The following is a 20,432-nucleotide window of genomic DNA, read 5'->3' as shown; positions in this document are numbered from 1 at the left end:
AAAAAAGGCAATTTGAAGAGCACTTTCAGAGCAAGGCGTTCATCCAGCACTGTGCTCATCTCAACACCTCCACGGGCCTGCTCCGCGCTGACAGTGGTACCTGCCTCTCTTCCTTTCAAAACCTTTCAGTCCGCAGGAGGCACAGCTGCCAGTTCTGGAGTATCAGTATGAGCCTGTGAGTCGGATTCAAACAGCCGCTGCGCTGTTACGTCACACAACAAAAGGGAACCGGATATTTGGACCCTGGGCCAACGCCATCAGAAGCCTGAGGTCTTCGCACATTCGGTAAGGGCTGCACGTGAGGTTCAAAAACCAACCCCGAGCTTCTGGAGAGGGTGACCCCCAGCTCTGCCCCAAGAGCCAGCCCTGGACCAGATGGAGCTGTGCCAAAGCTGCTGGCTCAGCAAAGCCTAATGCCGATTGCAGGAGCTCCATTAGCCATGGGAAGCAGCAGGCAACAGCAGATTCAGCTAAAGCCTTAATCTGGTTGCCCAGAACAGTTTTTAGTGTGCGCTGACATCTGTGAACGTGCAAGAGGCAAGCTTACGATTTGTCCACAGAATATAGTGAAGTTTATTCCTATTAAACACGTCGATTTGCATCGCTTACTTGTCGCATACTTGTTTCTCCAGGACGCCGAGTTCGTTCCCACTTCAGCAGACAGATAGCTTTTACTTTACATAAATAGAGCTACCGATCTGTTTTCCCCAAGTCACACACCACCGAAGCTAGCAAAACAATACAAACGGGATTTATCCAGTACAAACTATACAGAGATTTCCTTTTTACTGGCCTAGGGAATTACGCACAGCATATTATCTAGGCAAGGACAAAACGTTTCCAAATATACAGACGTATGGAATGCAAGTGTCTCCAAGTGTCCACGCTAGTCAAACCCAAGAGTTTTGGTATTTAGACACTTGAGTCCTGGTCCGGCTTCCAATTCTTCTCCCTGTAGCCGCTCAGTTTGTTTAAAATAATAAGCAAAATCCAACAATAGTCCTTTTAAAGGATAAGTGGATTTTGCCAAAAGTAACCGCGGCGTGGGAAACAGTTTGCTTCGGAAGAATGTGTTTGCTGAGTAAATAAGCTTGGTCGGGCTGACAGAGGAGTTGTGCAGCAAATGCGCGACGCGTAAATTGTTTCATGCAAGTGCAGTTTCCCCCTCCCGCCCCCATCTGACTTCTGTTGCTCCAGGCACGCACGGGACAAGGAGACCGGAAGCATTTCTGATGGCCAGAAAGCAAAAGGAGAATTTAACTACGGTGTTTGTCTGCAAAGGTAAACCCAATGATAACCACAATCTTGCCGAAAACTAAAATAAACTCTAGAAAACGGTTAGAAAAAACAAATATCTTTGCTGCTGAAACCGGCTCATCTATTTTTGGATAATTGCTAGAATTGCCTTGCCCAAGAAGAACTTCTCACAAGCAACCAGCATTATGTAACCAGAAGAGGAAAAATACAATAAACCACATGTTCTTCCCACCTAATGTTGCAATTCTTTTTGGTTTAATTCCATGTTCCAGCCCCCACCCCCTCCCGCCCCCAGCTGAAAAACCTGCAACACCCCAAAATGGGGAACTGCCATCTTGCGACTGATAACACTTCATCGACAGCCTTACAGCCCCCCTCCGGTATCCAGAGTAACTCACAGCTCTTACTGCCAACCTAATTATAATGCAATTAAATACATTGGTCAGTCATCGAAATCCGGGATGTCGTCGTAGGAATAGCCGCGGTAGCCTTTGGAAGCGTAGTACGCAATGCGCAGGTGGTAGAAGCCTGGGAGAAACACGAGGATCCCGATGATGAGCACGGGGATAGCGCGGTCCGTCCCCTGCAGAGGAGAGAGACGCAAGCGCGGTGAGGAGAGATCTGCGGGGGGGTGTGTGTCTGTCCTGTTTCTTAACTCTCCCCTCGACTATTCATCCCTAAGGCCTGGCTAGCCGCCAGAAAAAATTACAAATACATCTTAAATCAGAAATAGCTCCGTTTTCTGCAGGCTGAGCTCTAAGTCCTCTCCCTGGCATCTCCTCCTTGCTCCAGGAAACCCTCCGCTGAACCTCTCCTTTGGACGGGAGGGGTGGCTCCTGCTCACACTAATCGTGTCACAGACCTGCAGCCACAGGCCGGTGCTGCCGGCTGGGCCGAGCGCGAGCTCTCCTGTCTGTGCCTGGACTGCTCCCGATACAGCCAAAACGCTGCTGTTTCCACAGCGATAAGCAGCAGCTGCCAACTGTAAAGCGATTCCATACGGCACCAGATAAAAGGAGAAGCGTGCCGCAGAGGAGCAGCGAGTCAACTACAAACGGGTCCCCTATCAGCGGATCCCAAGTGCAGAGATGAGAAAAGCGGTGCCGTGTCCCATGTAGCAGTCTGGTATCTCCTACAGAAGGAACCAGAAGACCTTCACTGGAAGAGTAACTACCCAGCGCTACGTCTTTCCAGGCCGACAAGCTGAAGCTGACCTCCGCAGGGACGCAGCGTTAAAATGAAACCGTACCCCGGGTAGGACAGAGGAGCCCAGCCCTCCCTGGCACGTCTCCAGTCCTGCTCCCACCCTGCTCCACGCGTGCTGACTAAAGACCTCCGCGGGCTCTGCCGCCAGAGGAGCCGGGCTGCCGGCAGACGCCAGCAAGGCAGCCGGAGGGGGATTCATTCCTTGCTTCCAGGCCTTTGCTCCGAATTTCTGTACACTGAACGTGACGGCTCATGGCAGGCTTTGAGGAATGGGCTAGCAATGCCGAACTCGTAACCGAAGCGTAACCGAACCACTTACGCCTTTGCTAATGTATCCTGCCAAGAGGAGGGCTCCTATGATAATGAGGAAGGTCCCGATCATGAAGAGCACAATAGCCAGCGCAATTGCCTTGTAGGGGATTTTCGGTGGGCTCTTCTTGAACTGGATGGAAAAAAACCCCAAATATTAAACAGCTTAACTCAGCACGGTTCCCCTCCCACCATGGCAGAGCTGCGGATCCCACAGCTCGCAGAGGTGACGTGGGACAAACTTGCAGCAGCTCTGGTCTGTAACGGCCCTTCCGCGAGAAATCTTGCCCTTGGAGACCCTGCTCAGCCGGCCTTTACGCCCGCTCTTGTTTCCAGTGAAGTTCTACGGGCTTTCCGGAGGAGAAGGGCTGACGCGGCGGCTGGCAGCCAGCCCTGCACCTTTCTGAGCCGAGGCTGCTCTGCTGGGGATGAACACAAAAGCCGCCCCCGCAGCCTTCCCCAAGGAGCTCAGAGTCAGAGCAGCAGCTCTGAAAGGGGTTTTCTTCCCCGCTTTTTACCTGCAGGTCGATATATCCATCATCGGTGCTGGAGAGCTTGGAATATTTGACTTTGCTACTGGGAATCCCAGCGGTCAGATTTGTACGTGACGGCATCATTACAAGGAAGCCCGGGCGTCAGCTAGAACCTGGAGAACAAAGAAAAAAAAAAAAACGACCCCATCAGAGCAAGCTGGATGATGGAGTCCGAGCCACACGGATCAAGTTTCTTAAGAGAAACAGAAGTATCAGGCCTGTACTAACCAAAAGGCATCTTTGTGCTTTTTCATAAATGAAATCTTTTCAAACAAAGCTTTGCATTTAAGCCTAAAATACAAAAAGCGTGAATATAGCTGCAGCCGGGTTTGCCAATATTTGAAAGCAAAGCCCAACTAAGGTAAAATTTGTTTTTAAAATAAGAGAAATTCCACGATAACATAGAATATATTGTCCTACTCCCATTTCGCAAGGAGATCGCACTTCCAGCGGGGCGATGTCTGAGGTCCAGCTATTTCTAAACAGGGACACGAGCAAAGAAACTCAGAACCAGAACTCAATAAAGCGGCTTTTCAACCAGCCGGATATTTTGCAATAGATCCATTTTGCAAAAAAAACATAAAAACCCCACCCCCTGGAAAAGAGAACGAAACGGAGTTGTCATTCCCGAGACAGCTCGAGGCGTGACTCCAAGGGAGCACGGCGAGGGGACGGAGTGGTTAGCGGACGAGGGAAACAAAAAACCAGCGAGGAGCTAAAAATCATAGGTCACTTGTGTGTCGAGCTGCGAGGCAGGCAGCGTTCGGAGCTGAGCTTTATTTAGTTACGCCGGGGCCGTACCCTGTGATTTCACCACGCCGCGAAGCCAAGGCCGGCAGTTTTGCTGCCAGCAGTGACAGGCCCAGGGAGAAGGACAGAGCCAGCCTGCTTCTGCACCTCGGAGCCCAGCCTCTCGGGAGCTGGAGCCCGGATCCAGCCCGGAAACACATCCCTGCCTCGCTGCACAGGCGCCGAACGGGGGCCAGGCAACTCCTCCCAGCAGGACCCAGGCGTTCGGTGGCTGCTCAACCCACGGCCTTGAGCCTGCGCTGCAGCCCCGGGCCACGACTCCCAGAGGCGAGGCAGAAGATGGGTTGTTCCCACGCCTTAACTTCAGTAGCTTTTTTATTTTCTGAGAAAGTGTGGAATAGAGAAAGCAGAAGCGCACGTCCCAGCTGCTCCAACAGGAAGGGACAAAGGTGCTTTTTCCATAACGCCATTTGGTACCTAAAGTAACAGCATCTCCTCAAAATCGTCTCCACTTGAACTAAAATCCTTTGCCTCCCTCTTGCTAATTGCTGGCACCTTCCCCTGCCATCAGGTTCGTTACTCCTGCAGGAAATTTGACTTTTATATAAAACCCAATACCCTCCCATATTAACACCCCCCCACACCCCGCCGGTTTTACCTTTAGCTTAAGCTTTCGGCTTTTTTGGTAGCAAAAACCTGAGCACAGACAAAACGCATAATGGAAGTCTCACCCCAGAGCGGTACCGCTCACCCCCTCACCCCTCGCACACCCCTGTTCTCCAGGTCACAGCACTCAAATACCCCCAAGCCCTCCTCCCCCCCGGCCCCGTGTGCCCGGGGTAGATGTGCAGGGGAGGGGAAAAAGCCAAAAGGAATCAGGGCATCCGAAATGCGTCAGATTTCCTGACTCTGCCCCGTTTTACTCCGGAGTTCCACAGGACTTGCTGCCTGTCCCATTATTTACCAGGCTATTCCTAGAGGCTGCCTAGGAATTATTTCCGATTTACACTCGCATAAATCACCCTGCCGTTCCCATGACCTTGCTTACTAATGAGAAGGGGGCTACTAATGACAAATGTAAAAAAAAATAAAATTATATTCCGATGCCATGTTTAAGGGCCAGGTTCAAGTCCCCCGAGCTGCACTCTCCTCGCGCCCTACGTTGGTTCAAGCTCAGAAACGAGCTCTTTAACGGGCAAGTAAATGGCGAGTCACGCGTGTAATGCCACGTTTTCTAATGTAACGCTCTGGGGTGGCGTTTCACGCAGTCGGAGCCCGCGGTGCTGGGGGAAGGCGCCCAGCGCAGCCTCACCAGAGGAACTTGCCAGCGAACGCAAACGTGGCACTTCCCGCCCAAATCCTTTTTCGCCCCCAACTAAGAGCAATACATTTTTCTTCCCTCTCTGCCCAGCAGCAGGAATAAGGAAGGAAGGGGGAGGTCATTCCTTGCCCTTTGGGGAGCTCAAACCTCACACCTAATGCGATGAACCCAGCCCCTCCAGCCCCAAAATGGTTTCTCTGCTGCTGAGGAGGAAGTTCCCAACATGTCCAGGACCCCCCCCCCCCCGGCAAAACCTGCAGGGCTGCACCCCCCCTGCCTCGCGCCGCTCCCCGGGGTGCGCAAAACCACCCAAAAGCCGTTACCTGCTATTCGTGACGCCGCTCAAACCCATCTCTGCCGCTGCTGCTTCTCTTCCGCGCTGCACAACAACCCAGGAAGTTTATTGCCGCTGACAGCGGTTCCCTTCCAGGTTACGGCAGCCGCTCTCCCTGGCTCAGCTCCGCGGGGTTATTTTCAGCCTCACGCTCCGGCTCAGCCGCTGGAAGCGCCCTGTCCTTGGCCAGCCGGCCTGGACCACGTCCCGGGCACCCAGGCCCACGTCACGCGAGACCCGCCGCAGCCAATCTGTCGTTTCAGGGCTGCATTCGTAGATGGTTTATGGCACGGCGCGTTCACACGCGTCACTCCTACACGTACTTTAAAATAAAGCTGATTTTCTGAAGGAAGAGCTGGACGTAACGAAACTGTCAGACACAGCACGGGTGTGTGACAGACAAACTACAGCCAGATTATTTCTAGCACCTGGAACAACCTTGAGACATGAGATGGAACACAGCTGGGATCCGCTTCCCCCAGCTGCTCCGGGGGAACTGCAGGAATCCCCATGGTTCCAGTTCCTTTAAATTAATAAAATAGGCACTAATTTAGAGCCTGAAAAGACTAATCTCCTTAAGTTTCAAAGAATTCCCCCTCCCCCTTTCTTATTGTTTTTTTCTCCTTGCTAAGAAAGTCTAAACATATAAACTTCAAAAAGCTTACTGCCTCCAACACACACAGCATTTACCAAATCTCCCCGGCTTTTTTTTTTTTCTTTTAAAAAAAAAAAAAGGGACCATCTTAATTTTAAGTATTTGAGTATGGCAACGGGAAAGTAACCATTCAGCTGCTTTGAGGATTTATCCAGGACGCAGAGGGCGCACAAGTCAAAACACGAGCGTGTAAGATAATTCTGTTAAAGGATGTTTCTTACAACATGAGGCTACTCACTTTGGGCTTCACAGCTGTAAAAATAAGCAATTAAACCACTTGGCTTATTTTTACAATGTGTTTAATGAGTAGAACAGCACAACTAAGGTTCAGAAATCCCCTACAGCAGGAGGCTGCCCCAAAAAGAATTTGCTCCCAGCGCTAGCCCAGCTTTACGCCCGGAACGAAACCCAGAATCCTTCCCTGCTTCAGCGTCAGGAATCTTCCCTTCTTTGCCGCGAAGCCCAACATTTGCTCGCTGTATCTGTGGGTGCCACAACGGCCACCCGATTTGAGAAGCGGATTCCCCGCATTCGGAGGGAAAAGAGCCTCCTGGTCACCAAAGGTACCCACTACTACTGTCCTGGGCAGTAACGCGGCAACTGCCGGATACCTCTAGGGCAGCTAAAGGTCTCGCTTTCGAGATGTTTTACTTCAGGGTGCCGATTTAATCGGCAAGCGAAGACAGTTCAAGAGAACTGAAAACCAAGCAGGGCGCTCCGCTCCCTCCATCGCAGCAGCGGAAAACCAGTCTAACCCATCCCTGCTGCTAAGGGAGCGTTCCTGGCCATGGAGGACCGAGGGCAGGGCCGCTATGAAATCCCGTCCCCCAGCTCTGAGCAGGGACAAGGTCCCATGGCAAGTCCCTGTCGTTCTGACACAGCAGAATGTGTTTCTCAGTCCGTACTGCCACCTCGTGAAACTCTTCTGCTACATCAGCGGGGCTTTCAAAATGTCGAGTTTTCAGGCAGTTTCCGCTCGCCGCTCTTGCGTTGCCGGCCAGCGGGAAGGACGCAGCCTCCTAAAAGCCCAAGATACCCACAGCACGCGGGAGCCTGAGTGCTACCCACCCCCCAGCAAGGCCACTGAGCTGCCTCAGGGTTTCTTCACTCGTGACCACGTGGAGTCACTCAGATTCCAGACTGAGGGTCAGGATTTATGGCTCTCTGGGAGGAATAAAGTGCAAAAAAACCCCCCAAAACCAAAACACCCCCCACCCAGTAACTGCCTGAAAACTTCTTAAATCCTGTTTTTCATGATCAAACCTTCAGGGTGAAACACGCCATAAACCTTTTTATCTTCATCAACAAGATGATCAGAAATACCCTCCATTAAGAGAGGAATTGCTGGTGGCACAGGTGAGTCGCTCGTCAGAGGCGCGTACGGTGCGGGACAGGCACCCAACGGATGCAACACGCGCAGAGCCCTTGGGGAGCAGCTCAGCGTCACTGCGCCAGGAGCAGGAGCCAAACCGAGCAGGGTTCCCACGAGAGCTACAGGAGCCCGCCCCGCTGGAGACAGCCCTGCCATCAGCCACAGCGAACGCGTTTTAAGGAAAGAAAACTCATTTCTCAAACCACCTCCGCTTAAAGCGCAGAGCATCATGGAGCCATCAGTTCTTCACGCTGTAACCACACCCCTCCATTTCAGCCCAGCTCCACAACGAAAGCAGAAGCTGGTAACTCCAGTGCAAAAAAAAAAAAAAAAAAGAAACAAACCCCAAGCTGAAGTTTGCCTGTTGGCAGTTCCTTTGAAAAAGGTGCTAAGGGTACAGGAGCAGAGTGTGACAAAGCACTGATACTCTCCATCCACATTTAAACAGGATAAACCCCACGAAATTATATTCTTTATTTCCATTTTCCAAGTTTCAGTTAAAGTATCAGCTTCAAAAATAAACGAAGTTAAGGTCAAATAAACTCGTGGCATAACTGAACAGCAACCCTAGTCAGCTACAGGTCCACAGGTGAAACTCAAGGCAACGTCGTCTTTCTGCAAGTTAAATACCGCGCCCCTTCTGTAACACAAGGCGAGAGGAGCAAGACATTTCACCTCAAGACAGCATCTACGTAAGAGATTATTGCAAGTACAGGAACAGCCTAGAAAAAAACAAAGTTTCCTATTTCCAATGACACCAGTAGAGCAAAAGAGCAAGTTGAAAAATATTTACAAAGATATCTACACGACATGCCTAACAGCGCTCAGGCGATGCTCCGACGCACTGAAATTGCTACCACCAGCACTTCCTTCTCCAAGGCAGCTGCCCGCATCTCCCCCTCAGTCCTACTCCAATTAAGAGCCATCTTGTTGGTCTTCAATCTTTGGGGCCAGGTAGTATTTTAAGTGTCCCATATCAGCAATCTTGTACTCCACAACTGGGAAAAAGAAAAAAAAAGTATTCAGAAGGTTCTTCAGAAACGCCATTTGATCAAGAGTTCCTAATGCAATTCTAAGGCGGCAACATTCCACAAGGGCGTTTTCAAGGAGAGCTGCTTCTACTCACCAAGCGGGACATCCGCAGACATGCTGAGGGTTACTGTGGGTGACAGAGGAGTGGCTTTGGTAAAAAAGTTGAGGTACCTCAGGGCAAAGGTCAGTTGGACTGGCTCATTCATCTCGATTGTAACCTAGGAAACCATCAGCCTCGTTAGACCTCAGTAAATGCAACGAGTTCCCTCCAGCCTCTCAAATGATTCAGAGACCTGATGCAAAGGCAGTTACTGTGCCGCTCCCCACTCTGCTCTGCAGAGCACTGCTCGCAGGCCCCGGGGTAAGGAGCTGAAGTTGGCAACGATTTGTTGACTCTAATCTATAAACCAGAGAAATCCACAGTCCAGTCACCCAGCTTTAACCCCCGTTAAGTCAGAGAATTGGACATATCAGTAGAGACCTCAACACCGAGGACACCACAGCACCCATGAAAGCTTAACTTACAGCTTCCTCCTCTTTATCCACGTTACTGGTCTGCGACAGTTTGATGTTTCCATTTCCCAGCTCCCCGTTAGCCGAAAACTTCACACCGTCTTTCGCGCAGGAGATGACAACGGCATCGCCGATGTGGCTGAGATCTCTGCAGATGCGGGCGAACTCAGCAGAAGGCATTTTCACTACACAACTATATTCTTGTTCCTGCAAAGGAAGCGTCATAATGAAACTTCGACCAAGAAGCTTGGTGCAGTCACTACACTTGAGTTTTTCTTTCCAAAGGAAGTTATTTTACAAGCTCAAACTCTTAAATCTGATGTGAACATGGGAAAACACCCATTCCTATGGGAGAAAGCGTAGTCAGCCATTTGAGCCACTACTTACTGGAATTCCAAGCTGCTCCACATCGAGATCCATCAGCTTCATCTCGTAATCAGAAACCTTTTCCTGATCTAAAGAAACAAAGCACAGTTTGACCAAGCGTTGCTGAGAAGTTATCATCCTGAATTTAACGTTTTGCCCCTTCCCCTACCCCAAGTAAAAACACCTCAATTATGACAATAAGATCCATCTCGTTTAATTAGAGCTAGAAATCTGAAAGTGACCCAGCCTTTTGTAGGCTGTAAGAGGACAGCAACCCAGCCGTGGACAGCATCTGTGTGTGGCCTGAAAAAAGTCTCTTACAAAGACAGTATCGGACAAGCTGACTAAGCTGTTTCAATAGGGTAAGTATCAGGTGTCCCCAGCCATTTCTGGAGTATTTACTGTTATTTCCTTCCCCCTCACATCTGCACGGTTTATGAAGACTACCTAGAAGTATCACGGGAGCAAATTAGTTCCTTCCAGTCCCTAAAAGGGGCCTAGAAGAAAGCTAAGGATGGACTTTTTACAAGGGCACGTAGTAACAGGATGAGAAGTAATGGCTTCAAACTGGAAGAGGTGAGATGTAAATATCTGGAAGAAATTCTTGGCTGTGAGGGGGGTGAGCCCCTGGCCCAGGTTGCCCAGAGAAGCTGTGGCTGCCCCATCCCTGGAGGGGTTCAAGGCCAGGTTGGCCGGGGCTTGGAGCAACCTGGGCTGGTGGGAGGTGTCCCTGCCCAGGGCAGGGGGTGGCACTGGGGGGGCTTTAAGGTCCCTGCCAACATTCTGTGGTTCTACAACATCGAACACTCACTTGGTGCTTCAAACACTAGAGCCAGCGTATCCGCATTGTCCTCTGCTCGGAGGGTTATGATATCTTCATTTCCAGCACATTTCAGTATTTTGGACATGCTGCGGGGGGGAAGGCAGGTTACCGGGGGGATGAGGAGCAGACGGCACAGGGCCGCGCGCCCACCGCCCGCTACGGGCCGCAAACGGCGTGTGGGGAGCGGCCGCCAGGGCCCTCAGCGGGAGCCGGGCGGGAAGAGCAGCGCCGGGGCCCGTCCTCCCGCCGTATTCCCCCCACGGCACCCCCCCCGGATCCCGCCCCCCAACTCCCGCCATGGCGGCGACTCTCCCCCGCCTTCCCGCCAGCCTTTCCCGCCACGGCGCGCCGGCAGTGACGTCACGGCCCCGCGCGCGCGCCGCGAAAAACGGCGCGGAAAGCTGTGAGAATTGGGGGAAGGGCCCAGCGGGGCTGCGAGCGGCCCCCGCCCGCCCCCGGAGCGGCTGCCCGGCGTGGGGGGGGGGGGGGAGGGCACAGGGAACCCCTCGCTCTCCACCGCCCCCTCACCCACCTCACCCCGGCGGGCCCCGCGCCCCGCAGCGCCTCTGGCCCAGGCCCGGGCCCGCCCCCCCAGCCCAGCGAGGCCCCGGCGGGCTCACCTGGAGAGGTTGACGCCCATGGCGATGTTGCGGTCGCAGCGGTAGGTGTCGAAGCCCTCGGAGCGCAGCGTGAGCTGCACCAGGGAGACGTGCGAGGAGTCCATGCTCTGCAGGCTGATACCGCCCGAGCCCAGGTCCCAGCAGGCCTCGGTGATGAGATCCTTGAGGGCCTCCAGCACCCGCTTCAGGACGGAGCCCTGCACTAGCCGCGCCTCGAACATCCTCGCAGCGGCGGCACCGACCGGCAGCACGGAACGAACGCGGGAACGCAACTGATCGCCAAGCGCCACGGCCCGCCAAGCGCCCCTTTTATACCCTCCTCCGCCCCGCCCACCGCCGCACCGAGCCAATCGCCGGCGTCCCTCCCTCAGCCGACCCCTATCCACCTTCACATGTCAGATCCGTCCCCTCGCTCTCCAGCCAATCCTGGCACCGCTCCTCCCCTTAATCCTGCCCCCTCGTCAGGCGGGAGCCAATCACCACGCGGGTTACACACACGGCCCGTAGCGCGGGCCCCCGTCGCGCCTGGCCGTGCGGCGATGGCGGCCCCGGCTGAGGCGTGGCGGCCGCTGTGACCCCCGCAGCCCGTCCTCCGCCCGCACCGCAGCGCCGGTGCCGCACGCCGGGCCTGTCCGTAAGGACTTCTCCTGACAGGAACTCGGCGCCTGAGTGAAAACCAGAATCTCCTCTTTACGACAAAGCCGTCGCGATTGCCCCAAGCCCGTGAACTTCCCGCGCGCGGGGCCTTCCCTATCGCGACACGAGGCGGCCGCTCCGCCCCGGCGGCAACGACGCACTTCCGCCCACCCATCATGGCGCCGGCGGGCGCACATCCGGGTACACCTGGGCGGGACCAGCGTTGGGCGAAGCCCCGCCCCCCGCGCCCATCCCGCGCCGCCGATTGGGCGGCGGCGCGTCCGCCCTCACCCGCCCCCTGGCGGTGGCGGGGGGTCGCGGCGGCGGCGGCGGCGGGCGCGGAGCGGCGGCGGGCGCGGCGCCGGCATGAGCGAGCTGCGGCAGCGGCTCGGCCGGGAGCCCGGTGGGGCGCAGGAGCCCGAGGAGAAGGTACGCGCCGGGGGAGCGGCGGGGGGAGGCCGGGCAGCGGCGGGGCGGCGCGGCGCGGGGAGCGGCGGCGGGGCGCGGGGCCTGCGCGGCCTGCGGAGCGCGGGGGACCCTCCGCCTCCTCCCGCCGGGGCCGCGGCTGTGCCCCCCGGCCCGCCCCGCACCCCGCGCCTCTGCCGGTGCTCGGCGGCCTGGCGCTTAGTTTATTTACTCCCGACACCCCCAAAACCGGACCCGAACGAGCGAAGCCCGGCCGGGGGGGGGCTGTGTCCGGCGCTGGGCAACCGGGCCCGCATCCCCCTTCCAGGAACGTGGGATCGGGGCATAAACTGGACTTATGGGATATCAGGTGGGGGTTACGAACCCCTTAGGGAAGACTTCGGTGTCTCCTAAGTAACCCCCCCCGCGGTGGGGTGCCTGGTCGCCGTCGGTGGTTTCAGGAGGTTTAACGGTGGCATTTCTCCGAAGAAAACCCATGAAAATTAAACCCCGACTCCGTTTTCCTGTAATGTCTCTCCTGTTCCAGTGGGATGCTCCCAGGTCGGCATTCACTCCGTGAGTTGTGTTGTCACCCGTGTCATCTCTACCCCTGCGCCTCCTCCCCAGAGAGGAAAAAGAAGAATAAGCAGTCAAGAAAAAACTTTTGTTGATAATATTTCCAGGGTCAGAGAGAGCGAAAACTGGAGGGAAAATCGGTTCTTCGCTGCGTTTGTACCTTGGGAACAACCCCTCGCTTGTCCATTTGTCCGTAGTAGCATCATATTGACGTTCCCTCTGCTAACGCCTGAAGTACACGATTTAGAGAAGCGTGAAATCATCAGGCGCAATGTCTTTTGCAGTTTAAATGTCACATTTAATGCCGTTTTGCATGCCACTGTAGCGCCTGCTAGGAGCTGTACAGTCAGGTTTGAGGGAGGTTTATTGTTCGGATGAGATTCGAGGGGGAGCTGGGACAGACCACGCTGACAGCGTCGAGCATGGGCTGCCTCGACGTAGACCTGACGCTTCTGCCTTTTTTGTAGCTTACGTGAAGTCGAGAGACATCCAGATTTCCCGACCTCTGTGAAGAGAGCAGTAAGATGGCTCCTGTTTTCTTGTTGTTGCGCGTAGGGCAAAGCCGTTATCCTCTAGACAAGTACTTTTGTTCTCAGTTGGAATTTATTTTGCAGCAGAAAATCTTCAGGGACTTTTAGATTCCAGAACTTTGGTGGGAGTTGGAAGATGTCCCTCAGCAGCCTGGGAGGGCTGGTACTGCTTAACCGGTACGCGGACTCCCTCGGCCAAGCTGCGATCTCCCTTTAGCTACTTGTGATGCCTTCCTAAAGAAGGTCAGAGGGCCGCTATTTTGAGTGCAATCTTGTTATCTCCAGGCAAGTATGCTTTTTACATATAATGAGCCTTCTGAAGGGCTCCTCTAATAGCACCTTCGAGTCAATGACTTGAAGCGCCCTTACGAGAGAGGGGGAACATTTATGTCGTGCTGCTCATCCTAAAGCAGCTGAAATGAATTGCAAGAGAAAAAAAAGAAAACGAAAAAATGTTTCCAGGCAGTGAAGAAGAGCTCCTCTGAGGTGCTGGACAACAGAAAGCAGTTACGGGAGGCAGAGAATTTCCCAAAACTGTTAAAATCGAGCCTGGCAGGAGGTCACCTGGGAACTGTAATCCTGCCATTAGTAAAACCCTACAGCGTCGTGCTTTCTGTGGCAGCACACCTCGCTGGCAGATTTTTCTTGCCTCCCCTGAGATCAAGCCGTTGTGCTTTTAGCGCTCGGGAAATGCCTGTCAGAGCCTGGCAATAACATCAGGATAAAGCCAACGCAGCAAAACTGCTCGCGCGTGTCCTGTTTATCGGTGGTCTCCGCCTGGCTGGTGCGTTCCTGCAGGTATTGCTGTCGAGAGGGGAGTTCCCCGTTTCTGCTTTGTCATTCGGTTCACCTTGCCAAGAAAAATAATTTAGTGATGTATATTGTGTTCTACGGAAACCCTTCTGTCTTCTCAGAAGAGCTCTTGGTGCGTTAAAGGAAACGAGTTAAAACGAGATGTAAACATCGAGGCGGGTTTTAAGATAAGGCACGGAAAGTTGTGTTTCGTACTTGATCCCACTTTGCAGTTTTGATAATGGAAAGCGAGAGGCTGGTTTCACTTTCTGGTCCTCTAACCCTTGCACAGTGTCGCGGCTTTGATGTGTTCCTCCCCGCTGGCACAGGGCAGTGCTTACAGCCGAAACTGCTGCTTCGGTTGAGACCGTCCGGCCAGAACATTTTAAAATCGATTTCTGTTAAAACTGTTGTGCAACACACAGTCTTCGTCCCAAAGGGAACAAGGCACCATCTGTGTACTCTGCTCGGTGAACTCCCTCTGATCTCCCCAGTGGAAAAACAGGGAAACTCGCGCTGATACTTGTGCTTGGTACCCAACTTATTTGTGCTTAGTACCCATTTTCTTAGCCCGAAGGACGTGGATGCTGTTAACTGTTGCTGTTAGTGTGGAGATATCTGAGATTAGAGGATTGATACAAGTTTTAGTTTCTTGCTGCCTTACAGATCCCGTTCTTTATAGGCTCGTTCCTTTGCTTTATAGACTCATTATCTAAAACCAGAGGTCAATGCCTTCTCTCCTGGGTTCTGTGCATCCCATTAAATCACATTTTCTCTTCCAGCTGCCAACGAGAACAAGGGAAGTGAGAAAGAAAATTGTTTCACGATGAGTGCAGCGCTTCCGAACATTTCTGCTGGTTTAGTGGGATTTTAAGATCATTTCTCAGCAGTGGTTTGTACTTGGTGTGAGGACGGCGGGTTCTTTCCTTTTCCAGCCTTTTGCTAGGACATTGTCTGAAATCGGGGGGGGGTCTCAGACATCCCGTGGCCTAGTCCCAGGGAAGGAGAGGAGGGCAGGTCTCTCTGGGCAGGCTTATCTGGGCTGCACGTCACACCCCTACATCACTTGTGGCTTTGTGTGCCGACCCCTTTGTCACTGGCAGCCAGTGTCTTGCTGGAAAATACCGTCCCTTTTAGGAGAGGTGGCAGCTGCAAGAGCAAATGCAAGTGGTCCCTGCAGCCGCCGTGCTGGCAGGCATTTCTGTGCGATGGCCCGTGCGGGTGGGTTTTTGCACCGTGCAGCGCTGGGCACCTCATTGCACCCACCGCAGCCGGGCACCCTCATTTCTGACGGGAAGAGGGGTGACGGCAACGGCAGGAGCGTTGCGTCGCTGATACGAGGCCTTGAAGAGCAGGCGTGAAGTGAGCAAGGGTGAAATGTTTCTGTACTTGTGAAGGGTTCGATGATGAGGATTCTTGTTCTTTCCGGCCCGGTTTTGCTGTGGACTGATGGTGTGACTTTTAATCTGGCTACGTCTGTATCGCGTGGTACGAAAAGTGAAAGGCTCTGGCTTCCGAGCCTTGTGATTTCTTGTGCTCCCAGGCATTTTGCGAGACTTCCCTAGTGATCTAAAGCGCCTCGAAGATGCTGAGCTAAGTGAATGCCGGGCGTTTGAACGCTGGCGCTGACAAGTGACTGTCCCTTAGGGCTGCTTGGGAGGGCGAGGGGTGGAGGTGAACGGCTGCCTGGTGCGCGCGGGAAAGGATGCAGCAGCTCCGATTTTGGCGTTGAGCGTGGGAGAGGTGCAGGACGCAGAGAAATGACGGTGCAGGCGCTCAGAAGGTTTAGGCAGTTTCAAATCCTGTTCCTCCCCAGGTCACAGGAGAGCCCCCACTATTGGGAGTTTGCGGTAACAAGATGACGTTCTCGTAGGACCAAGTCCAATAAACCATTGGAGTGATGCCTCTCTTCGTCTTCATTGGGAGAGGCAGAAGTACAAGTCCGCTTCCAGACCCCCCCCAAAGCCTTATTGTTTTTAATAACTCTTAATATTATTTGAGGCTTGATACCAAGCATCAGTTTGCTTGGCTTCTGCTGAAGCGTGAGCCGCCATTATTCTTGATAGAGGCTAGCAGTCTCAGGTCTCATGTGAGAATACATTTCGGCCTTCCCTGCCGTTCGACGCTCAGCTTTCCGTGTGCCTGCCAACGGGAGTGCTTTGGTACCCGTTACTGTTAATTGTGGCAAGGAGAAATTGGACCGACTGCATTTCTAATGGAGCTCGTTATAACCGGCTGTCAAATTTAATACCTTCGCCAGCTGCTGGCCTGCCCTGGAGCTGCCAAAAGAGCTACAGGCTGCTCATCGCGTCCTTTGGATGGCGTTCGACTTGACCGCTGCTCCTTTTTGCAAAGGAGTTCCTTTGAACTGCCTGTTTCCTCGCTCATTCGTGGCGACGCCGGAGAAGTTTGATCCCAGGAAGACTTTGTCCTGTTAAGGGTCGGATGCCTGCGCCTCGAGCTGCGAGGTCCTCTCCGTCCCGCTCCGCAGGGAGCTGTACGCGGCACTCGTGCGTGACGGAGCAAGCACGGAGACTCGCGGTGCTCAGGTGAAACCCCCCAAGTGCACAGGGCTTTTCTGTTACTCATCCCTTTGGATATTTTCATAGCTGGCTTCTGTTCCCTCTCCGTAGCTGATGACTAGATGATTTATTTCTGCCTGGTCTGGAGGGGGCTGCACGAGAGAGTGTCTCTCTTGGCAGTGTCTGGCAGTCGCCGGTACCTCCAGGCAGATGGCTGACCTGTTTTCTGCAGCGTTCCCGCTGGGTCTTAGTGGATCTGGGAGCTTCTTACCGAATTGCTGCTCCGGCGGTCTGTCCTCGCTCCCGACCGCGTCTTGTTAATTGTGTGCAGTAAGGTCAGGATAGTGCAGGGTGATGGAGGGAGGTGGTGGCACATCCGCGGCTCCCGAGGGATGTTCCTGCTGTCTTTGACCCCCCCGTGGCAGGTTGAGGCCAGCGCTCTTGCCCAGCGCTCCGATGAGCTGTTCCGTACGTGAGGGGTGTCTCTGCTCGCGCTTCCAAAGCCGTGTGATTGCAATGATGTGCTGGGGTGGGGGGAGTAATTCTTGTGAATGGAGGGATGTTTGGGGCTGAGAAGAGGGAAGCTGTGGTGAGACGTTTGCGTTTCTCTTCCCAGCGGGGAGAAAAGCCAAGGACCAATTGTGCTGTCCATCAACTGCATACCACACATGAGCTGGCAAGAAAACCATTTCATCCTCCTGCTTTTAATGAGCAGTGATGTGCACCAGGGGTAGACTACCCTTGGAGATAAAACCCTTAGGAAACCAGCTTATGTGAAGAAGCAAATCCATACGCCCTTTCTGAAAGGAGAGAATACTGCCGCTTTTCTTTTTATTGGCCAGGACACGTCTGCTGGAATTTGGGACAGAAAATTATTACTGTGCCAGTCAACAGCTCTATTGTTTTCCCCCAAAACGTGGTCCGTGTCAGCAGGTGTCCCTCCTGGTGACCTGCTGCACTTGAGTTTTCTCTGATTTATGTTTTCCAGGATTACAGAGGACCGTGAAGATTCATAGATTTCTCTTTTAGAACAACTCGTGCGATAGGTTTATGTAGGTTTATGGTGATAGCTGTACCTTCAGAAAACCACTGATTTGGGTTCATCGGGATTGTGTCTAAACATACTGGTCCAACTCCTACATGGCTCCTTTCCTTGATGAGCTCAAATAAAGCCAACGGGATTGACCGGTAGAGAAATGTGAACACAAGGTTGTGGTACCACCTTATAGTCAGCAAATTAAATACACTGGTAAGATTTTTTTCTAATTAGGTTTTGGAAAAATATGTATAACTCCAGAGGAATTTGAGGGTCAGAAGCCATCAGCCTTGGCATGATGCAAGCTCTCATTTCAGAGGACAAAAATAGACTTTTCCTGCACTAACCTTCCGATGCAAATAGTGTACCCCTGGCTGCAGAGCTGTTTGTTCTCCCTCTTGTTTCTCACGGCTCTTCCAAATAACAACAGATCGAAATGTCGAAACGCGGCCTCTTTCAGCCACCCCTTCCAAGAGGTGCGCAGGAGCTCTGCTTCCTTCTTTCCGTATGTGTTTCCCTGTCTCTGCAGGGACAACAAAGCCAGACGCTTCGGTAAATGCCACGGCAGCAGAGCGATGGCAGTTAGATCCAGGAGAGCCCAGCCCTGAAGCTTATCTCCGAAACATCTCCATCACATGTGTCAGAGGGGGAGGCAGGTTCCTTTCTCGACCGTAGGAAATTCTGGGGGAATGCCAGAACCAGCAACCTATTTTTGTGCTCTTCTGTATACAATAGCTTCTCGAAAGGACTCGGAGCCTGATGCATTTACCCTCTTGATTTCCTGGAATAAACAGACCCCGGAGCGGGTGCTGTGCTGGGGGTCAGGCAGAGGATTAGCTTGTGCCAAGTGAGTCACAGGGATGTGCGACTCCGCATGAATCGTATTTGCTGACACTGGGATCAGGCTCTCGTATCATCAGACCGTCGTGCGGGTAAACGCGAACTGTGCATACCTCCCACCGCTGCCCGCGGGCGAGCTGAGCTTGCTTCTGGTCAAAACAAAGCGGGCGGCTTCGGGAGCGTGAGATGGCAAAGGGAGTTTTCTCAGTTACTTCAGCCACTCCGCAAACATTTATGCTTTTTGTGGTCTTATCTGCTAATGGTTTCCATTTTTAGGCATGCCCTAATTTCCGTGCGTGCTTTCAACTGGGATGTGTTCTTTTGGGGTGGGGAAGGGAGCCCCATATAAACAAAAATGGAAACTGATCTTTGGTTTTTTGAGCAACAGATCAAGCGGGCACCACTGGATGCTGGCTTGGTTGGGGGACAATCAATATCTTGACTGGGGGACACGAGAAACTTGAATTTAATTGCCCTGCAGATAACTTCACAGCCCAAGAGGACACGAGCTACTTTGTGCCCGCTTGCCAAAAGCCAGTGCTTTTTTGGGACCTTGGTACAAATGAAACCTGGGCGTCTCCAGCCGTCTCTCTCTTGTTTCACCCTTCTGCGCTTGTAAACCTTTAAAAGAGAATATTCCATCATTCGGGAGCGAGGGGGTGATTTTGTACCGCGGGGGACCTGCCGGGGCTGGGTGGCCGCGCTGCGTGCGGTGGCTCAGCCCTCGGGGACGGGCGGGTGCCGTGTGGGTAACGCAGAGAAGGGGAGAGGGGAAGGGAGCAGACAGGTTTTCCCGGATGTAGGAAGCAAACCCACTTTTGAAAAACATTAAGATTTTCATAACCGAGGCCACTGGGTTTGCATCCATTAGACTAATTATATTGGCCTTGGTCCTGCAAATGTGCTCAGAGGTGAGAGTAGTAGAGGCTTTAGTACAGTTGGTCGCTGTTGTTCTAGCTGTCGATTTTATTGCCTGAAAAAGCAACTATATTTTTCTCATTAGCAGTGTATTAGCATTTTCCGTCACAGCTTTTTGTTAAAATCTGGCAGGAAGTCTAAATAAAACAGCACCTTGCCTCAAGAAAGGTGCACAAGTAACGCGATTTCTTGAACTAATTTAATCTACCAGCCTTCAATCCTTAACCGTATCTCCGTATTGGGCAGAAAATTTTTGGCAGGGAGACAGCTGACTTGTTTCTATGACAACTGAGATCGTGTCATGGATACTTGGGCAAAAAACCTGATCGCTCCCAGCGTCCGCTGCGAGAAAGCCATTTAAAACATGAGCACAAATTTCTTACCGCGTGTTTGCCGGAGTTAAGTTGTTTAAAGAGAGCTGAGCCAACGCATTTCTCCGTGTTATCTTTCTTTAGGGTGATAAAATACTTGTTCACGAATGTTGCTTAGATCCACTGATTCCACGGGTCTGACAAGCGAGTGGGCACCTGGGCTTTTTTCCTCCGTCGGCTCTGGTTCATCCGTCAGGAGGAACGGACCTCGCAGGGATCTGGGGGTTTTTACTCTTTCTTCTCGTCATGACTTGTGTAGAAATGAAGGGGTTAGGATAAAATGCATGTTGCTATCTTGATTTTATTCCTGCATTAGTTTATTCCCTTGATCCTTTAAGAAGCCTCCAATACTGAGATGGCAAATTGAAGAAGGAGCACTGGGCTCGCCTACGGTGCTGGACAGGCAGATTTGCACAAAAGGAAGTCCTTCAATTTAATAACTCCATGTTGGTAAACAAAAGACAGTAAAAGCTACTGCATCTGATTGTGTTTTAATAGACTTAATGCTTACCCTGGAAAAGAAATGGGAAAATAAAGCCAGATTCCAGCCGTAATCGGGGGGAAAGTTTGTTTTGTTCTCGCTAATGGGTTTTAATTGTTTCCCGGCTCTGCATCACGCAGGTGGATTTCTGACGCCCTGGCACCCTTTGCACCGGGTGCTCTGGCCTCCTGCCCCGGAGGAGAGGGGCGGAGGGAACACCGACAACTGAAATAG

At 52.8% G+C, this 20,432-nt stretch overlaps 3 protein-coding genes across 4 annotated transcripts in view; 1 reads left to right on the top strand and 2 right to left on the bottom strand.

Annotated features, from left to right (window-relative positions):
- Positions 1-543: 543 nt before the first annotated feature.
- Positions 544-6,158, bottom strand: TMEM230 (transmembrane protein 230). 2 transcript variants are annotated; one of them, XM_054180949.1, is made up of 4 exons: positions 5,700-6,158; positions 3,291-3,418; positions 2,783-2,905; positions 544-1,840 (listed from the first exon to the last, which is right to left on the bottom strand). In XM_054180949.1, the coding sequence occupies exons 2-4, from the start codon at positions 3,387-3,389 to the stop codon at positions 1,700-1,702; spliced, it is 363 nt and encodes a 120-aa protein (XP_054036924.1). In that variant the 5' UTR covers positions 3,390-3,418; positions 5,700-6,158; the 3' UTR covers positions 544-1,699. The 2 variants fall into 2 exon arrangements, with proteins under 2 accessions (XP_054036924.1, XP_054036925.1); XM_054180950.1 differs by lacking the exon at positions 5,700-6,158 and adding an exon at positions 3,534-3,814.
- Positions 6,159-8,176: 2,018 nt separating this feature from the next.
- PCNA (proliferating cell nuclear antigen) lies at positions 8,177-11,396 on the bottom strand. The gene is made up of 6 exons (XM_054180948.1): positions 11,092-11,396; positions 10,460-10,557; positions 9,670-9,737; positions 9,295-9,489; positions 8,864-8,987; positions 8,177-8,735 (listed from the first exon to the last, which is right to left on the bottom strand). The coding sequence occupies exons 1-6, from the start codon at positions 11,310-11,312 to the stop codon at positions 8,653-8,655; spliced, it is 789 nt and encodes a 262-aa protein (XP_054036923.1). The 5' UTR covers positions 11,313-11,396; the 3' UTR covers positions 8,177-8,652.
- Positions 11,397-12,039: 643 nt separating this feature from the next.
- The window catches only part of LOC128919561 (rho GTPase-activating protein 25-like), a 51,046-nt gene continuing 42,653 nt past the window's right edge, over positions 12,040-20,432 (top strand). Inside the window, exon 1 of the mRNA XM_054224879.1 lies at positions 12,040-12,156. Within this exon, the coding sequence (XP_054080854.1) occupies positions 12,094-12,156 (63 nt within the window). The 5' untranslated portion in view covers positions 12,040-12,093. The remainder of the gene's footprint in view (positions 12,157-20,432) is intronic.

The sequence above is a fragment of the Rissa tridactyla genome, chromosome 20, assembly GCF_028500815.1.
Source record: "Rissa tridactyla isolate bRisTri1 chromosome 20, bRisTri1.patW.cur.20221130, whole genome shotgun sequence".
NCBI lineage: Eukaryota > Metazoa > Chordata > Aves > Charadriiformes > Laridae > Rissa > Rissa tridactyla.
Note: the sequence above shows the minus strand (reverse complement) of the source record. Positions and strands in the feature narration are given on the sequence as shown.